At 42.4% G+C, this 19,465-nt stretch overlaps 1 protein-coding gene across 1 annotated transcript in view; it reads right to left on the minus strand.

Moving 5' to 3' along the window:
• Positions 1 to 9,966: 9,966 nt before the first annotated feature.
• The window catches only part of clocka (clock circadian regulator a), a 166,169-nt gene continuing 156,670 nt past the window's right edge, over positions 9,967 to 19,465 (minus strand). Inside the window, exons 19-21 of the mRNA XM_041196182.1 lie at positions 15,011 to 15,210; positions 13,605 to 13,851; positions 9,967 to 11,841 (exon numbers count right to left, since the gene is read on the minus strand). Coding sequence (XP_041052116.1) covers positions 13,608 to 13,851; positions 15,011 to 15,210 — 444 coding nt within the window. The 3' untranslated portion in view covers positions 9,967 to 11,841; positions 13,605 to 13,607. The remainder of the gene's footprint in view (positions 11,842 to 13,604; positions 13,852 to 15,010; positions 15,211 to 19,465) is intronic.

The following is a 19,465-nucleotide window of genomic DNA, read 5'->3' on the forward strand; positions in this document are numbered from 1 at the left end:
AGGCAGAAAATACTGGACAGTTTGCTACTTTTAAAGAAAATGTTGAGACAGCTGCGGTAGGGCTTAAATAAGGGAGCTTCCCTTTAAAAATGGAACATTATGGTTACCCTAACTAGGAGTCATAAATATAAGATAGTCACTAATAAATTCAACAGGGAACTCGAAAAAAATCTACCCTGAGGGTGGTTAGAATGTGGACTTCGCAACCATAGGGAGTCATTCAAGGAGAAGCTACATAGACATGAGAGATAAAGGAATAAAAGGACATGTGGATGAGATGAGGGGTGGGAGAAGATGCGTGTGCAGCATCAACTCTGGCCTGGATCTATTGGATTGAATGGCCTCCTTCTGTGTTGTCAATATTTTAAGTTATTTTTGTTCAGCCAGGAACATCATGGATCATATTTGGATATTAAATAATAGTTTGTATATTAAAATAAGCCTACTGCCTGGAACAGACATTTCAGCCACCCAATGGTAGACATTTGTTATATTGCTGCCAGAAAATAATCTTTAACCCTGTGATTAAAGGTTCCATTTGTTGCTGGTCTGAATCCAGTGGGTTGCCTCAGGATGCTGTTTGACACAGGCAGCTCAGTAATAATATTTCAATGTGTTGTAGGGCTCAAAATGGTTTTATCCACTTCACTGACGGAATGGCATACTCTGCTGATTAACCACCTTGTTTCTCTGCAATCCAATGTATGATTGGCAGTCAGCATGATGATGCTTGCACCCTTGCATTTTGGCTAAGTTTTCAGCTTGTGAAAAAAAGTGGTGACCGGAATTGCCATCCTCCACCATGTTTGAAAGTGTCCTTGGCCGTGTCCATCTCATTTACCACACTTCCATTCTTATCCTCCCTCTCCTTCCCAGAACCACAAAAGGAGTCCCCTGGCCTTCAGATTCCACTCCATCTGATTCTGAGGGAACTTGACAGGGTGGATGCTGTACATGTCCCTGCTTCCCCAGAACCCGTCCCAATGCCTCAGAAATCTGATGCCCTCCCTTCCATGCCAATTCTCCAGCCACGTGTTCAATTGCTCAACCCTCCTGCTCCTGTACTTACTAGTACGTGGTGCTGGGAGTAAACCTGAGATCACAGCTTTTGATGTCCTGTTTTTTTTAATTTCCTTCCTAACTCCCTAAAACCTGCTTTCAGGACCTCATCCTTCTTTCTACCTTATCCTTGTAGGGGAGTCTAAAACTAGGAGACACAGTTTAAAAATTAAGTGTCTCCCATTTAAGACAGAGATAAGAATTTTTTTTTCTCTTGAGTCTGCACTGAGCTGGTGAGTGAAGAGGTTTTAAAATTCTATTTAAAATGCTAATTTCCTTCTAAAATCTAGTTTTTTTCTTTAATTTAGCAATCAACTAAAAATTACTCGTTTATTCTAGCCTTTAAGAGATGTATACAAGCTGTCTGAGAGCAGCTGCAGCTAGTTAATTAGGTGGCTAGCTTAAACTGATTTTTCATTTTGTATACTGCTGAGCGTGATGGTTCGTCAGGGGCAAGCAGCCAGAGCCAAGTCCATGGCACTATGGGTGGCTCAGCTGCACAGGAGGTGTGGAAGAGCAATAGTGATGGAGATCGGGCAAGTGTTTCTGCGGCTGTAAACGTGAGTCCAGGACGGTGTGTTACTTCCCTGCTGCCAATGTTAAGGATGTCATGGAGCAGCTGCAGGACATCCTTCTAGGGGAGGGTCCACATTGGTATCAATGGCATAATGTAGAGAGAAGGATGAGGTCCTGAAAGCAGATTTTAAGGAGTTAGGAAGGAAATTAAAAAAACAGAACATCAAAAGCTGTGATCTCAGGTTTACTCCCAGCGCCACGTACTAGTAAGTACAGGAACAGGAGGGTTGAGCAATTGAACACGTGGCTGGAGAATTGGCATGGAAGGGAGGGCATCAGATTTCTGAGGCATTGGGACGGGTTCTGGGGAAGCAGGGACATGTACAAGATGAACGGATTACACCTTAACAGGACTGGGACTAATACCCTCACCGAGATTTGCTAGTGCTGTTGGGGAGGGTTAAAACTAACTTGTGCTGTCTACCAGGCTTTGCAGGCAGCATCACATCACTTTTTGGGTAGGGGAGGGTTCATGGGCAGGTCTCTGCCTACCAGATCAACATAAGGCGCAGCTGCCTTTTCAACAGCTGCAGGGCTAGGGTTTGCTTGGGGAAAGGGGAGAAGTGGCTTCAGGCAAGGGAAGAGGCTGCAGGTTGAGGGCCGTACTGGGGAACAGTGGTATGTCCCAAGTGTTTGTGGGGGCACATGTTGGTCTGTGCAAGTGTCCTTAAGATGGTGAGGGGTCTCAAGGCAGTCTCCAGAGGAGATGAGTCCAGATGGACCTGTGAGGGTTTGCGTGTGAGAATGGATGGTGATGTCCCTTGAGCTGGCAGTGAGTGAGATGCCAGTGAATGTGTGATGGGCTTGAGTGTGTGAGTTTAGAGTGATGAGATAGTTACCTTACCCTGGTGGCACAGATGAGATCATTCATCCTCTTTCTGCACCTCTTCTATGCAGCATTGGCACTGATCACCACCGATTAGGTTGCCACCACCTCCCAAGCCAATTGTGAGATTGTTGGACCTCCTGCAGCCAGAGTCGGTGTAGAGGGCATCATGCCGGGCCTCCAAAAGGGGATCCAGTGACGGGTCACTGGACTCTTTCCGACTTTCACTGGAGCAGTCCTGGGATGCAAGCATTGAGAACTGTGTGTACAGCTGCCCGTTAAGGTATGGCACCTGGACTGAGGTAACGGTATGGCGGGCAATTCAGAGGCTGCTCGCCAGCAAGGCAGCATGTTTCCTGTGGCTGCATAATTAATGAGGAGGGAGGCTGATGAGACAGTGTGAAAACCCACCATTGCTGCTGACGGGTGAAACGTTGCTTTTCCTGCCCACTACCACATGCAGTGAAAATCTGGGGCAGTTCCAACCAGAGAGCAATGGCCTGAATTTTTCCGTTGGCAGGTTGGGGCGGGGCCTGCTCGCCGATGCGAAACGATGCGGGATGACATAGGGAGGAACCCCCGATGTCATCCTGCCCAATTTAAATATTCAGGAAGGCGGGTGGACAGCGAAATCAGCTGTCCACCCACCGACCTGTCAATGGCCAATTGAGGCCATTGACAGGATAATTAAGGCAATTAAAGGCCCTGTTCGTCCAACCTTAAGGTTGGCGGGCAGACCAGGAGCCCCAGCAGGCTTCTGAAAAAAACATGAAACCTCATCCACTGGCAGGATGAGGTTTCATGTCTGTTTTTATAAAGTTTAATATAGTTTTAGTCATATTTATTAACATGTCCCATCTTGTGTGACATTGTCACATGAGGGGGACATGCTAATAATTTTTTTATTATTCTAATTTTGATATTTAAACACTGTCAGTGATCTCCCTGAGACAACACTTAGTCTCAGGGAGATGTGCGCAAAAAAGCGCACTTTGACAGTTGGGGTATCCACCCTCACCTCCCCCACCCTGCACAGGAAGCGCAAAGCGCTTCCCGTCAGGTGGCCCACTGGGCGGGCCTTAATTTGCCCGCCCACTTAAGATGGCGGCAGGGCCCATTTCGGTGGTGGGGATCGGCCATCCAAGGGCAAAATTCTGCCCAATGTATCCAAGTAATTAATATAGATTGTAAATAGCTGAGACCCCAGCACTGATCCCAGCAGCACTCACTGCCTGCCAACTTGAAAAGTCCTGTTTATACCTGCTTTCTGCTTTCTATCCATTCAGTCCTCTACCCATGCTAATATAGTATCCCCAAATCCACGAGCCCTTATCTTGCCCATTAACCTTCTGTGTGACACCTTATCGAATGCCTTTTGGAAATCCCCTTTATCTGGTTCCTCTTTATCTATTCTACTAGTTACATCCTCAAAAAAACACTAATAAATTTGTCAAGCAGGAGTCCCATTTTGTCAAACTATGCTGGCTTGTTCTAATCATACCATGCTTTCCTAACTGTATGGTTAAGACTTCCTTAGATTTCAACAATTTCCCAACAACTGATGTTAGCGTAGCTGGGTTGTAGTTCACTGTTGTCTCTCTCTCTCTCTCTTGAAAAGCGGTGTAACAGTTGCTAACCTCAAATCTTATGGGACCATTCCCGAATCCAAGGAATTTTGGAAAACTATAGCTCACACATGCACTATTTCTGCAGCTTTCTTTTAGAACCGTAGGGTGTAGGCCCATCAGGTCTAAGTGGTTTGTCAGATTTTAGTCTCCAGTTTCTCCAATAATTTTACCTGCTGATATTAATTTCTTCACTCTAAATAGCCTCTATTTCTGATATGAAATTTGTATCTTCTACTGTGCAGACAGACAAACGGTGCAATTTTACGCTGGCAGGATTTTACCACTGCTGAAGTCCATGGACTTTTAAATGGCTCACCACTTTAAATGGCCCTACCCCCATCACCATGGGGCCATAAAACTCTGCCAGAATATTTGTTCAATGTCTCTGCAATTTCTTCAATCCTCATGATTTCTCCTGTCTCTGTTTCTAAGGGACCAATTTTTATTTTAGCTACACTGTTCCTTTTTATATACTTACGAAAGCCCTTAAAACAAAGTTGTTTTTATATTTATGGCTAGTTTACTCTCATTCTATTTTTCCCCCTTTTATCAACTTTTTGGTGGCCCTTTGCAGTTTCTAAAGCACTCCCAATCCTCAGACTTGCCACTTTTTTTGCAACATTGTAAGCCTCTTCTTTGAATATACTATCCTTAATTTCCCAAGTAAGTCATGGATGGGACATTCTTGCTGAGTTTTTGTTTTTCAATGGAATGTATTCTTGTTGAACTTTAGAATTGTTTCTTTAAATGTTTCCCACTTTTCATTTACCTCCATACCTTTTAGTCTATTTATCCAATTATCCATAGCCAGTTCTCCCCTCATATCTATGTAATTGGCTATAAGCTTAGGATTCTTGTTTGGGTTTGGAGTGTCTCTCTTTCAAACTTAACATGGGGCAGGATTTTACGGAGGGGGGGTGGGGGGGGGGGGGGGTGGCAGGGCCCACGCGCGGTGATGTCAGGGGGAACTCCCAACGTTACTGCGCCCCATTTAAATTTTCAGGAAAGCAGGAGTGCAGCAAAATCAGCTGCGTGCCTGCTGACCTGTCAATGGCCAATTGAGGCCATTGACAGAGCCAATTAACTAACTAAAGGACCTGCCCCAACCTTAAGGTTGGTGGGGGGCTTGGCCTAAATAGCCAAGTGGTTATGGTACTGGGTTTGTAACCCCAAAGTCAAGAGCTCAAATCTCACAATGGCAAACTATGAAACAATGAACATGTTTGAGTGAGTTAAAATCTTAAGGTTGGTGGGGGGCTTGGCCTAAATAGCCAAGTGGTTATGGTACTGGGTTTGTAACCCCAAGATCAAGAGTTCAAATCTCACAATGGCAAACTATGGAACAATGTGACTTCATCTGAAACAGATGGAAACAGGTTTGTACTCGAAAGAGTATCAAGAGCTCAAATCTCACAATGGCAAACTATGAAACAATGAACATGTTTGAGTGAGTTAAAATCTTAAGGTTGGTGGGGGCCTTGGCCTAAATAGCCAAGTGGTTATGGTACTGGGTTTGTAACCCCAAGATCAAGAGTTCAAATCTCACAATGGCAAACTATGGAACAATGTGACTTCATCTGAAACAGATGGAAACAGGTTTGTACTCGAAAGAGTATCAAGAGTTCAAATCTCACAATGGCAAAACTATGAAATGGAAGAGACATTAAGGTTGGTGGGGGGCTTGGCCTAAATAGCCAAGTGGTTATGGTACTGGGTTTGTAACCCCAAAGTCAAGAGCTCAAATCTCACAATGGCAAACTATGAAACAATGAACATGTTTGAGTGAGTTAAAATCTTAAGGTTGGTGGGGGGCTTGGCCTAAATAGCCAAGTGGTTATGGTACTGGGTTTGTAACCCCAAAGTCAAGAGCTCAAATCTCACAATGGCAAACTATGAAACAATGAACATGTTTGAGTGAGTTAAAATCTTAAGGTTGGTAGGGGGCTTGGCCTAAATAGCCAAGTGGTTATGGTAAAACAAAAACAGAATTACCTGGAAAAACTCAGCAGGTCTGGCAGCATCGGCGGAGAAGAAAAGAGTTGACGTTTCGATACTGGGTTTGTAACCTCAAGATCAAGAGTTCAAATCTCACAATGGCAAACTATAAAACAACGTAACTTCATCTGAAACAGATGGAAACGTGTTTGTACTCGAAAGAGTTACATTGAACATGGTGATATTTCCCCTTAAGGTTGGTGGGCAGGCCAGGAGCTCCAGCGGGAACTAGAAAAAACATGAAACCTCATCCATGAGCGGGATGAAATTTCATGTAGACTTTAAAAAATTTTAATAAAGGTTTTGTGAAAATTATGGACATGTCCCAATTCATGTGACATTGTCACATAAGAGGACATGTTAGGGAAATTTTATTTTTCTATTCTTATCTCTTTTACATTTACAGCCGATCTCCTTGGGTCTGCGCTTAGCCCGTGCGGTTGTCATGCTGGTGGGCCTTAGTTGGCCCGCCCACATAAAATGGCGGCGTGCTTCCAATCGGGGGCACCGATCGGAAGCACGCCTGTACACACCCGCCCTTCAACTTTGCTCCCCGACAGGGGGAAATTCAGCTCATGGAATTCAATGGTGCAATGATCACTATTCCCCAGTGGATCTTTTACTATGACATTACACAATACAAGATTTAAGATCGTTTTATCCCTAGTTGGTTTCACAAAAACCCTCTATTTAGCTTAAATACCTCTGTTTAGTCTGCTAGTGTGGTCCTGAGCTTCAGGCTACTTGCCATTTTAATTTTCCATCACACCACCCTGATCTCTGTTTGGAGCCGCTTACACTGTCCTAATGAAGGTCAATGGAAGCTCGAGGAACAGTATCTCTCCTTTTGATTAGATATTTTACAGCTTTCCAAAATCAATAAAGAATTCAATAAATTGGAACTGCTGCTCCCTATGTTTTCAAACAGCAGGCAATAATGAGTCTGCTATTCCCATTTACATCTCCTTTAGAGCCATCTTTTTGTTTCTTTACTGATCTCATTACCATCCCCTTTTACTTTGCCCCATCAGCCCTTTGATCATTAAATCTCTCCTGCCTTCTGCCCTATCACAGACTTTACTTTATGTTTTTCCCAGCCCCCCACCCCCTTCCCTACATTTGCACTTGCTTTGCACTTGTTCAAACATGGATAGAAGAGCTGAACTCTGGAAGTGAGAGTGACTGCCTTTGATGTCAAGGCAGCATTTGACAGAGTGTGGCATCAAGGAGCCCTAGCAAAACTGGAGTTAATGGGAATCAGGGGGAAAACTCTCTGGTTGAAGCCATACACAGCACAAAGGAAGATGGTTTTGGTTGTTGGAGATCAGTCATCTCAGCTCCAGGACATCACTGCAGGAGTTCCTCAGGGTAGTGTCCTCGGCCCAACCATCTTCAGCTGCTTCATCAATGGATTTCCATCAATCATAAGGTCAGAAGTGGGGATGTTTGATGATGATTGCACAATGTTCAGTACCGTTTGTGACTCCTCAGATACTGAAGTAGTCCATGTCCAAATGTAGCAAGACTGGACAACACCCAGGCTTGGGCTGACAGGTGGCAAATAACATTTGTGCCACACTAGTGCCAGGTAATGACCATCTCCAACAAGAGAGAATCCAACAAGCCTCTTGATGTTCAATGGCATTACCACCACTAAATCCCCCACTATCAACATCCTGGGAATTACCATTGACCAGAAACTGGAATAGTCATATAGATACTGTGGCTACAAGAGCAGGAAAGAGGCTAGGATTCACGTGATGAGTAACTCACCTCCTGGCTCCTCAAAGCCTGTCCACAATCTACAAGGCACAAGTCAGGAGAGTGATGGAATACTCCCCACTTGCCGGGATAAGTGCAGCTCCCACAACACTCAAGAAGCTTGACAGTACAAAGCAGCCTACTTGATTGGCACCCCATCCACAAAATTCACTCCCTCCACCACCAACGCACAACAGCTGCAGTGTGTACCGTCTGCAAGATGCACTGCAGGAATTCACCAAGGCTCCTTAGATAGCACCATCCAAACCCACAATAACTACCATCTTGAAGGACAAGGGCAGCCAATAGATGAGAACACTACCAACTGGAAGTTCCCCTCCAAGTCACCCAACATCCTGACTTGGAAATATATCGCCGTTCCTTCGATGTCGCTGGGTCAAAATCCTGGGACTCCCTTCCTAAGAGCACTGTGGGTGTACCTACACCACATGGACTGCAGCTGTTCAAGAAGGCAGCTCACCACCACCTTCTCAAGGACAACTAGGGACGGGCAATAAATGCTGGCATAGCCAGGTAAGCCCACATCCCGTGAATGAACAAAAAAACCCCAAATACATCTCTAGCCCTTGTCACTTCTGACTAAAGGTTACCAAGCCAAAACGTTAAATTTGTTTTTCTTGCCACAGGTGTGCTGAGTGTTTCCAGCTTTCTCTGTTTTTATTGTTAATACTCACTGTCCACCTACTAAGAGTTAAAATCTATGTTCATTAGTTGCGTCGGGGAGCAAACCACGTCTCTTTTGGATCATTTTGGCTTCAAGATGACACAGCAGGCACTGATTCTCCATGGCAGATTCAGTGATAGATGAGCAAGGCAGCTCGACTGTACTTCATCACCTGAAAAATTAATGAGTCCAATGGACTGGTAAATGGGTAGATCAAGAGTAAATTCACCAAACTCTGCTCTAACAACCTGGCAAATCAATATTTTGTCATTTGGATGGTTCTAGCTAAACAAGTAACTTGAAACTTCATAATTCACTATGTGAGTATCCCTGAAGACGCTTGCTAGTCGTTCAAGTTCAGCTCATGCCAGCCTGTCCCTAAGCTCTCTGGTGTTACTAAAATAGGGAAACTGTGGCACACTATATTGGACCAAACAAATTTCCTCCTGGATTTCTTAGTAGCTTGGTTTGGAAACTCAAGTACGGTTATGGGTTATCTATTGAGCGGAGTTGAAAAAAAGTGTAGTGTAATATCACCACCAGTTCTGGTGTCTGCAAGATCTAGAAGGTAAAAAACTGCCTTTCAAAACTTAACACTGCTACTATGTGAATTTTTCCAGGTATCTAGCGTAGCTACAGTGTGTCAGGCTCTTCAAAAACCAACTGTCGGAAAACTGGATATTTTTTAAGCTTTCATGCATGAATTTTTATTATTAACTGAGTAAAATAGCTTACCAGCTTGTTGGGCTCGGTGCTACATTAGTACATTGACTAGCTTTTGGCTTTGCGCATCTGTCTTATCCCGCATTCCAAGTGACCCTTGACCTGACTTGACCCAGCCCAAATCGCTCAACCTGAACCGCCTGGCCTGAAAACTTGCAAGATCCAAAATCTGACATAGTATCGGTCCCGAGGTTGCTGGTTTTGAGAAACTGTACCTGTATGGTGTTTTCATAGCAGTTTATCACATGAAATGTATCTTAATGCAAAATGTTATTGATCTGTTTGAAGTACTATTAACTATCTAGATTGTGATACACTCTTAAACTCACTATTCTCATTTACGTAGCCCAAGAATGTATTTTCGGTCTTTACTCCCTGCCAATGAAATTGATTCAAATGAATTTTAATATTTATATCTTAAGATATAGCACTGCTTTCCCCCTCTAAGTCTAGGATGATTATATTAGTACTTCCTCTATGTTACATGTAATAGAATGTTAATAACTATCCATTTTGACCATTCAAAAACTATACAAAAGGATGAAAAATACACATTGAATTAATTTCTGGGCTATTGCTGGTTTTATGAACTATATTGCATAAAAGCTGTAGACCATGGACTACTGGATACCACTCAGTTTTTAGCATATACACAAAGACTGATGTCAGAACTCTTAATAAATAAAAAATAAAACACTTCCAAATCATTCTTACAAACAAAATACCAATTTTACCATTACAAAATTGTAACAACAATATTTCCACATTGGAAAGGTTATGAATGATGCTTTAGGATTTTTTTTATCCTTAACCAATGTTACTACTTGATAGAAAGAAAAGTGCTGATATATTTTGCAATTCTGAGAACATAAAGAATTTCTTTTCAAGGATCACAAAACAGGTTACGTAATTTTCCTTTATTGGAAACTCAGATATTATTAATTTCTTGAAACTTCTTTTATTAGAGGTGCTGTCCTTCTTATAAGTCACGGGCACACATAAACAGTTTGAAGTTATCATCCAGGAATGTCAGTTTGTTTAATGACACATTATGGTGTAGAACTGGGCTCTGTCAAAAGGCCTTCTTTTCAGAATATTTACAAAACTCTTTAACTATATCTGTAGATTCCCTTACTCTTAGTTTACTTAATAATGCTCTGGAAATATGGGAGGGGAGAAAAGGTTTTCTTGGTCACTATTTTTATATATTTCAGTTAAAAGTCTAATTGAGAAAACATAATACAAAATTATTAATATTAATTGAAAATATTGAATTGATGACATTAAAATGACTAAAGCTCAAATTTAAAAAAACAATATTAACGTACCTAAACAAAGAGACCTGTATTAGAATACTGCATATTAAGTGTTCATATTATCACTTTATGCAAAGAAACCACGTTATACAGCTATAATTTACATCAAAATGGAACAGGATACTGTAATGCAGTAGCAGTCTTGACCAATTCAGTTATGACTAAAGTTGAATGAAAAGGGAATCAAAGTCATCAGATTTCAGGTGTGTTGTTTTCATAAAACAGAATAGATAATCTTAAACATCATTTTACTGGGCATCTACTCAATCAGCCTTTCGATTGATTTGATTATTCATTTTAACATAATTTAAGCCCATTTCTATCCCATAAAGCAATAAAGTGAACAAAATGACACATTAGTACTTGAAAAATAAATGTCAACATGTAGATGCCATTTGCTTGAGTGAATGATAAGAGTAAAAGACAAAATATCCTCTGCATCTCTACAGAATAAAAGTTAAAACATTTAAATCTACGAACAGGTTACACTTACATGCTTCATATAAAATCTTTCACTTGCCATTTCCTGGTTATTTACACAATATTTAAACAAAATTTGTACAATAAAGAAAACACTTATAAAACATTCAGAAAATAGTATCTGACACTCAAAACTGTCCTTTCAATTTTCACCATAATGGTTGAAACAGACACTGTAGAGGTAGCAGTCCAACAGCTACCATACTCTATCCAAGTTAAAGAAGCAGCTTATCTCGCCATTACAAACACAACTATCAATACATTAGTGCTTTTGTTTTACTGAAGTTGATAATTGTTTGCACTGGTTAATAGTTGGCAGTGCATTCTTACAGAATGAAACAGATAAAGCTGCTGATTGCAAATCAAGTATTAAGGAGCTCATGGTCCTCAGATCAAAAACCCGTATAACTTATTCTTTTCCGCTGGATCAGCTTGCAATAATACAGTAAATATAAGCACCTTACGGTGAGTATGGTGTAATCCCATATTTAGAATACTCCAGCTATCTTCCAATGTTAGCAACTGACTTCAGAACACTGCATTCTTTTAACAATGAATTAAAGCTGCAAGGTTGTATTTATACAAGTTATCTGATACAGCTAGTGCCTACTGTTGATTTTATTTTTAGAAATGACTGCACTCAGCACACAGTGGCTGTGCTTTAGAAGGATCTGATAAACCGTCAGTCCTATGCTGGGGAAGCTGCTGATGAGTGAAAGTACTCTGTTGTAGAGGAAAAGTGGCTGATAGAATAAGCTGGGTGGATTGATTACTGAGAGGTAATCTAGGTACCTAAATTTAAAAACAAACAAATATAATTTTATAGATAAAACATTTTTATGTACGGGAAAACATGCACATTTTCAACAACCCACTGAAACAGAAATAAGGTCTAGTTGACAATTAACATAATTGCAATTATGATTGTGTACAAATTGACTCATTTCACTGAGCTGAATTGTTATTCATCAATAAATTCCTCTACAGAGCAACTGTAGAGAAGGAGAAGCATCTGCTCTAGAGGAAGGAAGTGGGGGACTACTTTCAATGTACAGAAATTCCCATACTAAATTTAGGTGCGATTTAAGTATTCGTTAGGAAAAATTTACATCTTATAGATTATTTAAATGTAATTTACTTCCCCTTTTGGGCTCACCTGGGAGTTCCTCAATATATATATCAAAGACAAGGCTTCTGCTGTGTACCCTGCTGGTATTCAAGTTACCCATCTGGTGCTCAGTGAATGTTTTATCCTATGGAGGTGTTCACTGACTGGTCCTATGATTGGTTTTAACTGAGCCACTACATTTGAAATAATCTTATAGGAACTTCCATAAATAAATAAAATTATCTAAATTAGACGAGGGAAGGATTATTCTACATTGAAGATATTCAGGATGCCCCAAATGATCATCTTTAAACTTGCATCTCAAAAAGAGTACATATTTTAAAGTGGTGGAAAATCGGTAAAGATGCAGAGCTCACCAAACTTGAGTCAATAAATTTGTGGTATTCGTTGTTTGGAAATTTTTAAGTGAGCAACTTTAGAACATTATGTTTAGATCAAAAAATGTTGTGTAATCATGGGGCAGGATCTTCCCCCCCATCAGGGGGGTTGTGTGGGAACAGGCAGCTCCTGATCAGCGCCTCCAGTTGGGGGCGTGCCACCATTTTTTGTGGGCGTGACATGCGCCAGGAAGCACTGTGTGCTCACTGTTCGGGCAGGGGGGGATTCCCTGAGTTGGGAGTGCTGCCTCAGGGAGATCGGCTCAGGTTTCAAACATTGAATAAAGATGAGAAAAAAAATTATTGACATGTCCCCTCATGTGACACTGTGACATGAGCTGGGACATGTCCATTACTTTTATTTAAAAATTTCCAGAACATTTTAAATCCCTCATGAAACCTCATTCCACCTGTGGATGAGGTTTCATGTTTTTTCTGAAGGCCGCCTTGGCTCTTCGCCTGCCTGCCAACCTTAAGGTTGGATGGGCAGGTCCATTAAGTGTTTTAAATACTTTATTAATGGCCTTAAGTGGCTGTTGACAGGTTAGCGGGTGTGGAACCGACTTTGCTGTGTGCCCGCTGACCTGAAAATCTAAATGAGGTGGGGGTGACATTGGGAATCACGCCCGACATCATCCCGTGTCATTTTACACGTCAGCGAGCGGGCCCTGTTCCCGCTCGTCAACCGGAAAATGCTGCCCATGATTTCTAATGATGATTTTCTGGGAACCTTTTTGTATCCTCATTTCAAACAGCGTTTAATTACATGTATTAATTTGGTAGATAGAAAGGCTATTCTACTGACAAGGTCATCTTCACGTCTGTAGGGAAAAACTCAGCAGGTCTAGCAGAACCTGTGGAGAGAGAAACAGAGTTAACGTTTTGAGCTGAATATGATTTCTTTGGAACTCAAGTAGGAGTCATATTCGACTTGAAGCTTTAAATCTGTTTCTCTCTCCAAGATGCTGCCAGACCTGCTGAGCTTGCCCAGCACTCTGGTTTTATTTCAGATTTCTGGCATCTGCAGTATTTTGCTTTTATGGTTGTACCTGTCAACATTGCTGTGGCTGATGGACAGGTGTTTGGGACTGTGGTGGAGCTGTGGCTGTTTGTTCCTGTTGCTGCTCTTGCTGGCCTTGTGCCAATGGCAAAGTCTGAGATTGTTGCTGCTGAGTGGCAAAGGTGGGATAAGATGTCACTACTTGACCCATGAACATTGTTGTTGGAACCATAACTGCACTGCATCCCATAGGAGCAGTCACCAGCTTTGTCACAAGTTGTTGGTCTTGAGTGAATCTGGTGAGAGGGAGAAAAGGATAGTATTAAATAATCATCATAAGTTTTCAAAACTTAAATAGAAGAGCAACATGATAAGTTATATAAAGCAAAAAATGGCGGATGCTGGAAATCCATAACGAAAACAAAAATAAAAATAACTTGAAAAACTCAGCAGGTCTGACAGTATCTGCAGAGAGGAATGCAGTTAACATTTCAAGTCCGTATGACTCTTCAACAGAACAGTTCTGCTCTATTGAAGAGTAATGCGGACTCAAAACGTTAACTGTATTTCTCTCCGCAGATGCTGTCAGACCTGCTGAGTTTTTCCAGGTATTTTTCTAAGTTATATCTTGTTGTTTCTAATACATTTTCTTCTCCCCTCCTTTGTTGCGTCCCGGCTGGGTTATGGTTTCAGATACCATTTGCTATCCAATATTTTGTCGAAGTTGCCATCATTCATAGTGAGTGACATTAAGTGCCAGTTGACTGCAGTGGGCATCACAGCTAAACCCATTGTACACTTTTGGTAGGTAGCTACTGGATAGTGATCAAGACTGGGAATACAGGTAATTTTTTCAATCCATAATTTAGAGGCACTGAGATTAAGAATCTTGGCATTCACCCCAACTGAGTTGGGTTAACTTTGTGTTGACAGAGGATTAAACCTGGGACCTTCTTGGATAAACCTGTTGAGCCATCTGAACAGGGGCAATATATCTTCTCAAACTTTTTATTCTGTAAACAAGTCATAGAGCTTTAGAATTATTTTCTCATTTTAACTGTCAAACATAAAATAAAACATTTATATCTTGTACTTTATTCATAAGAATGAAAATCAAACAATGTTTTCTGACCAAAGAAGGTACTGTTAAGTGTGCCCATGACAGCATGAATATTGAGGACTACAAACAATTAAATGTAAATGAAATGACATTTAAAAATGTATATATTTTCTGACAGTCACTCTTTCCAGTACCTCCCAAAAGAAATCTATGATATTAAAATGTACTAGATTATTTTTAAAAAAACTTAATGATTCTTTGTTAAATTTCTAGTTTGTTTTTAAACTGGTCAGCTAGTTTCTAGAACAATCCACACATTTGGAATGGGTGAGGATGGGCTGGGGATGGGGAGAGATTTTATGCACAAAGACTTCGTATAACACCTTTACACTTACCGCAGCGGTCTATCCTGAGTGAAAGTGATAACTGCACAGCTTTGGTTGGAATTTTGGGATAAAGTAGAAGTAAGTTGCTCAACATTTGTGGTTTTGGGCTTGGAAATCATCATAGTGTTATAGAGAGAGGCTGTGAGGGCATCTTGACTGGAAACTGAGGTCTGTTGTCTGTGGTTAGTTTGCAAAGTCTGCTGAACCTGCTGTATTTAAAAAGTAAAATATCCTTGAATTCTTGATGAACAAACATGTGAAGTGAAATTTTAAGATAGTACTCATCCAAAAATCAAGCTGAGATTTATTAGGTCATCCAACTGCTCGTCACAAAACAAAATCAATAAGATCATCTCGCATTTCTATAGTTCCTTTAATAATTCTCATGGTGCTTCTTATTATCAGGGTGGACTTAGTGGTAGTAGAAGAATTATTTAAATTCATAAGTGTAATTTTGGGTGTTGAAAAGGAATTTAAAACTGGGGAGAGAAATAGCAAGACAAAGAGAAGGATGGAGTCAGTTCCAGGGATAGAGCCTAGAGAACTGACAGTTCTGGTAGTGAGTGAGAAACATCAAGGTGTAGGGAATAGCATTGTATGAGGCCAGAATCAAAGCATCATAGGTAGGGCTGCTAACTCTGGTTGGCTATGTTTCTGGTGGTTTCATTACACGGCCTCTCATCTCGAACTATCCTACCCCCGCCACCCCCCCCACCCCCATCAGTCCAACCTCCACATGCACTGCCTTCCCATGGCCAACTGGAAAATGAATAGACTCTTTGAAAGTCAGTCGGGAACCCAATATCCAGATGAATTCCAAATCCTGACAATGCACCTCCACTGTGTTGTTCTCGTGACACAATTTTTAAATGCTCTAACTGGACTGGGGAGGAGCTCAGTGATCAAATTGTCCTTATTCATTCATGGGATCTCGGCGTCACTGTCTAGACCAGCACTTATTGCCCATCCCTAATTGCCCATGAGAAGGTGGTCGTGAGCTTCCTCCTTGAACCGTTGCAGTTCATGTGGTGTAGGTACAGCTACAGTGCTGTTAGAAAGGGAGTTCCAGGATTTTGACTCAGACAGTGAAGGAACGGCGATATATTTGCAAGTCAGGGTGGCGAATGGCTTGGAGGGGGACTTGCAGGCAGTGGCGTTCCCATCTGCTGCCCTTCTCCTTCTCCATGATAGTGGTTGTGGGTTTAGGAGATGCTGTCTAAGGAGCCTTGGTGAGTTCTTGCAGTGCATCTTGTAGATGGTACACACCGCTGCTACTGTGTGTGGGTATGGAGGGAGAGACTGTTTATGGATGGGATGCCAATCAAATGGGCTGCTTTGTCCTGGATGGTATCCAGCTTCTCGAGTGTTGCTGGAGGTGCATTTATCCAGGCAAGTGCAGAGTATTTCATCATATTCTTGACTTGTGCCCTGTGGATGGTGAACAGGCTTTGGGGAGTCAGGAGGTGAGTTATTCACTTCAGGATTCCTAGCCTCTGACCTGCTCTTGTAGCCACCACATTTATATGGCTAGTCCAGTTCAGTTTCTGGTCAATAGCAATCCCTAGGAAGTTGATAGTGGGGAATTCAGCGATAGTAATGCCATTGAATGTCAAGGGCTGATGATTAGATTCTCTCTTGTTGGAGATAGTCATTGTCTGGCACTTGTGTGACATTAATATTACTTGCCACTTGTCAGCCCAAGCCTGGATATTGACCAGGTGTTGCGGGACATGAACTGCTTCTGTATCTAAGGAGTCACGAATGGTGCTGAGCATTGTGTAATCATCAGTGAACATCCCCACTTCTAACCTTATGATGGAAGGAAGGACACTGAGGCAGCTGAAGGTGATTGGGCCTAGGGCATTATCCTGAGGAAGTCCTGCTGTGAAGTCCTGGAACTGAGACGATTGACCTCCAACAACCACAACCATCTTCCTATCCTTTGTGCTAGGTATGACCCAACCAGCGGCGAGTGTTCCCCCTGACTCCCACTGGCTCCAGTTTTGCTAGGGCTCCTAAACTCAGTCAAATGTGGCCCCGAAGTCTAGGGCAGTCGTTCTCACCATACCTCGAGTTCAGCTCTTTTGTCCATGTTTGAACCAAGGATGTAATGAGATCAGGAGCTGAGTAATCCTGGCAGAACCCACACCTCCAGGAAGTGGAGCTGACAGCCTGGCGCAGTCTGTATTGTTGAATACGGCAGGCAGCTCCTTAGAAGACCTGGAGCTGGAACATGGAAGAAAATGGCCATACGTGCAAAGTAAAGGGATGGCGCTTGACCCAGCACAAGTTGGCCCATCAAACTTCAGTTTTCTACAAATAGATACAAAATTTTGGATTTCCATGCAGTGAACCAAAAAGCTATGCCCCAGACTCTTTGGGTTTACTGATTTGGCCATCAAAAATCTTGCCCTCAACCTCCCTAGCCCATTAACAAGCTCAAAAAGAAATGTTAATTGGAGGCAAGAGGATTTTCTATTCCCTCCCCCAACACCCCCCTCCATAACTGATCATTTCAAACCATCTTGGAAAGATCAGGATCCTGAGATGACCTCCAGGACTGTGATTTTCAAAATGCACCTGCACTGGATCCCAACCCCACTCGCACCAGATTGGATTAATCTTGAATGTTCATGGAATAACCTTTCACCTGACTCCCATCTCCAATATTTTATAATTAATAAATGAAAATAGTAGATTTAAAATAAAATGTTGTTTAATGCCCCTAAAGTTTATCTCCTGTGTTGCTCGCAGCAGTGTTCTGGAAATTAATCTTCAATTACTGGAGAACAGAAGAATTAGAAGCAAAAGTAGGCCAAATGGCCCCTCGTGCATTCTCCAGTATTTGATAAGATCATGGCTGACCTGATTGTGGCCTTAACTCTGCTTTTCTGACTGATCCCCAAAACCCTTGACTCCCTTGTCAATCAAAAATCTGTCTAACTCAGCCTTGAATATATTCAAGGACCTAGAGAATTCCAAAGACTAATAACCCTGAGAGAGGAGAAATTCTTTCTCACCTCTGTCTTAAATGGGTGACATTGGTTCAAGATTCCACACACCTCACCACAATGAGAAACCTCTCAGCATTTACCCTGTCAAGCCCCCTCAGAATTTTATATGCTTCAATAAGATCACCTCTAAACTCCAAAATGTATAGGCCCAACCTGCTCAACTTTTCCTCATAAGACAAAGTCCTCATCCCAGAAATCGCCCTAGTGAATCTTTCCTGAACTACTTCCAATACAAGTATATCCCTCCTTGAGTAAGATGACCAAACTTGTACACCGTACTCCAGGTATGGTCTCACCAACGCCTTGTACAGTCATAGCAAGACGTCCCTACTTTTATACTCTATCCCCCTTACAATGAAGGCTAATTCCATTTGCTTTCCTAATTACTTGCTGTACCCATATGCTAACATTTTGTGATTCATGTACAAGGACACCCCGATTCCTCTGTACTGCAACATTCTGTAGTGTCTCTGCATTTAAATAATATTCTGCTTTTCTATTCTTCCTGCCAAAGTGTAAAGTTTCACATTTTCCCACATTATATCCCATCTGCCATTTTTTTGCCTACTCAGTTAACCTGTATGTACCTTTGCAGACTCCTTGAATCCCCCTCTCAACTTGCTTTCCTACCTATTCTTCATATAGTCAGCAAATTTAGCCACAATACAGATGGTCTCTTCATCCAAGTCAAGATTGTAATAGTTGAGGTTCCAGCCCTGATACTTGTGGCGCTCTGCCAGTTAAAGTTTGCCATCCTGAAAATTACTTTTTTAACCTGACTCCCTGCTCCCTGTTAGTTAGCCAGTTTTCTATTCATGCTAATATATCACTCCATAAAACCATGGCTTATAACTTACGTGCTCCTCAGGGTTGGATTTGGGGTGTAGCCTAAAGATGCCCTGGGGAATCTCTGTGGCAAATTCCTAGGTAAGGGTTTGCACAGCAACTGCCCAGAAGTGCCCGCTTCCTCTGGACAACTACACTGCGCTGGAAACCGTGCAAAAATGTGAGTTAAATCACAAACTTTGGATGGTTCTGCTGGGGTTATACCAATAGTTACCCAGAAAAACTTGTAAGAATTAAAACCTCTTCTGAGCTGAGTAACTATTGTAAAGACCCAGACCATCCCCACGGGACTCCCCACACCACCGACCAACCTCCCACCACCGCACCCCCGCACCCCCCGACAACCCCCACCTCCCCACCTGGCCCCCCCGAACTCGGACCCACAAATCCCCCCTCCTGAACTTGGACCAGCCTCCCCAGCCTCAGAGCCCCCCCACACCGCCGACCTCTGACTCTCCCCCTCCCGCGGATCTCCAACCCAACACCCCACCCCCGACCTCGGAACCCCTCAACCCCACCACCCCCCACTGAGCTTGGAATCCCCCCCCTCGACATCGGGACCCGCCCACCCAGAACACCCCAGGGCCCTCGAATACCCCAACTT

The sequence above is a fragment of the Carcharodon carcharias genome, chromosome 1, assembly GCF_017639515.1.
Source record: "Carcharodon carcharias isolate sCarCar2 chromosome 1, sCarCar2.pri, whole genome shotgun sequence".
NCBI lineage: Eukaryota > Metazoa > Chordata > Chondrichthyes > Lamniformes > Lamnidae > Carcharodon > Carcharodon carcharias.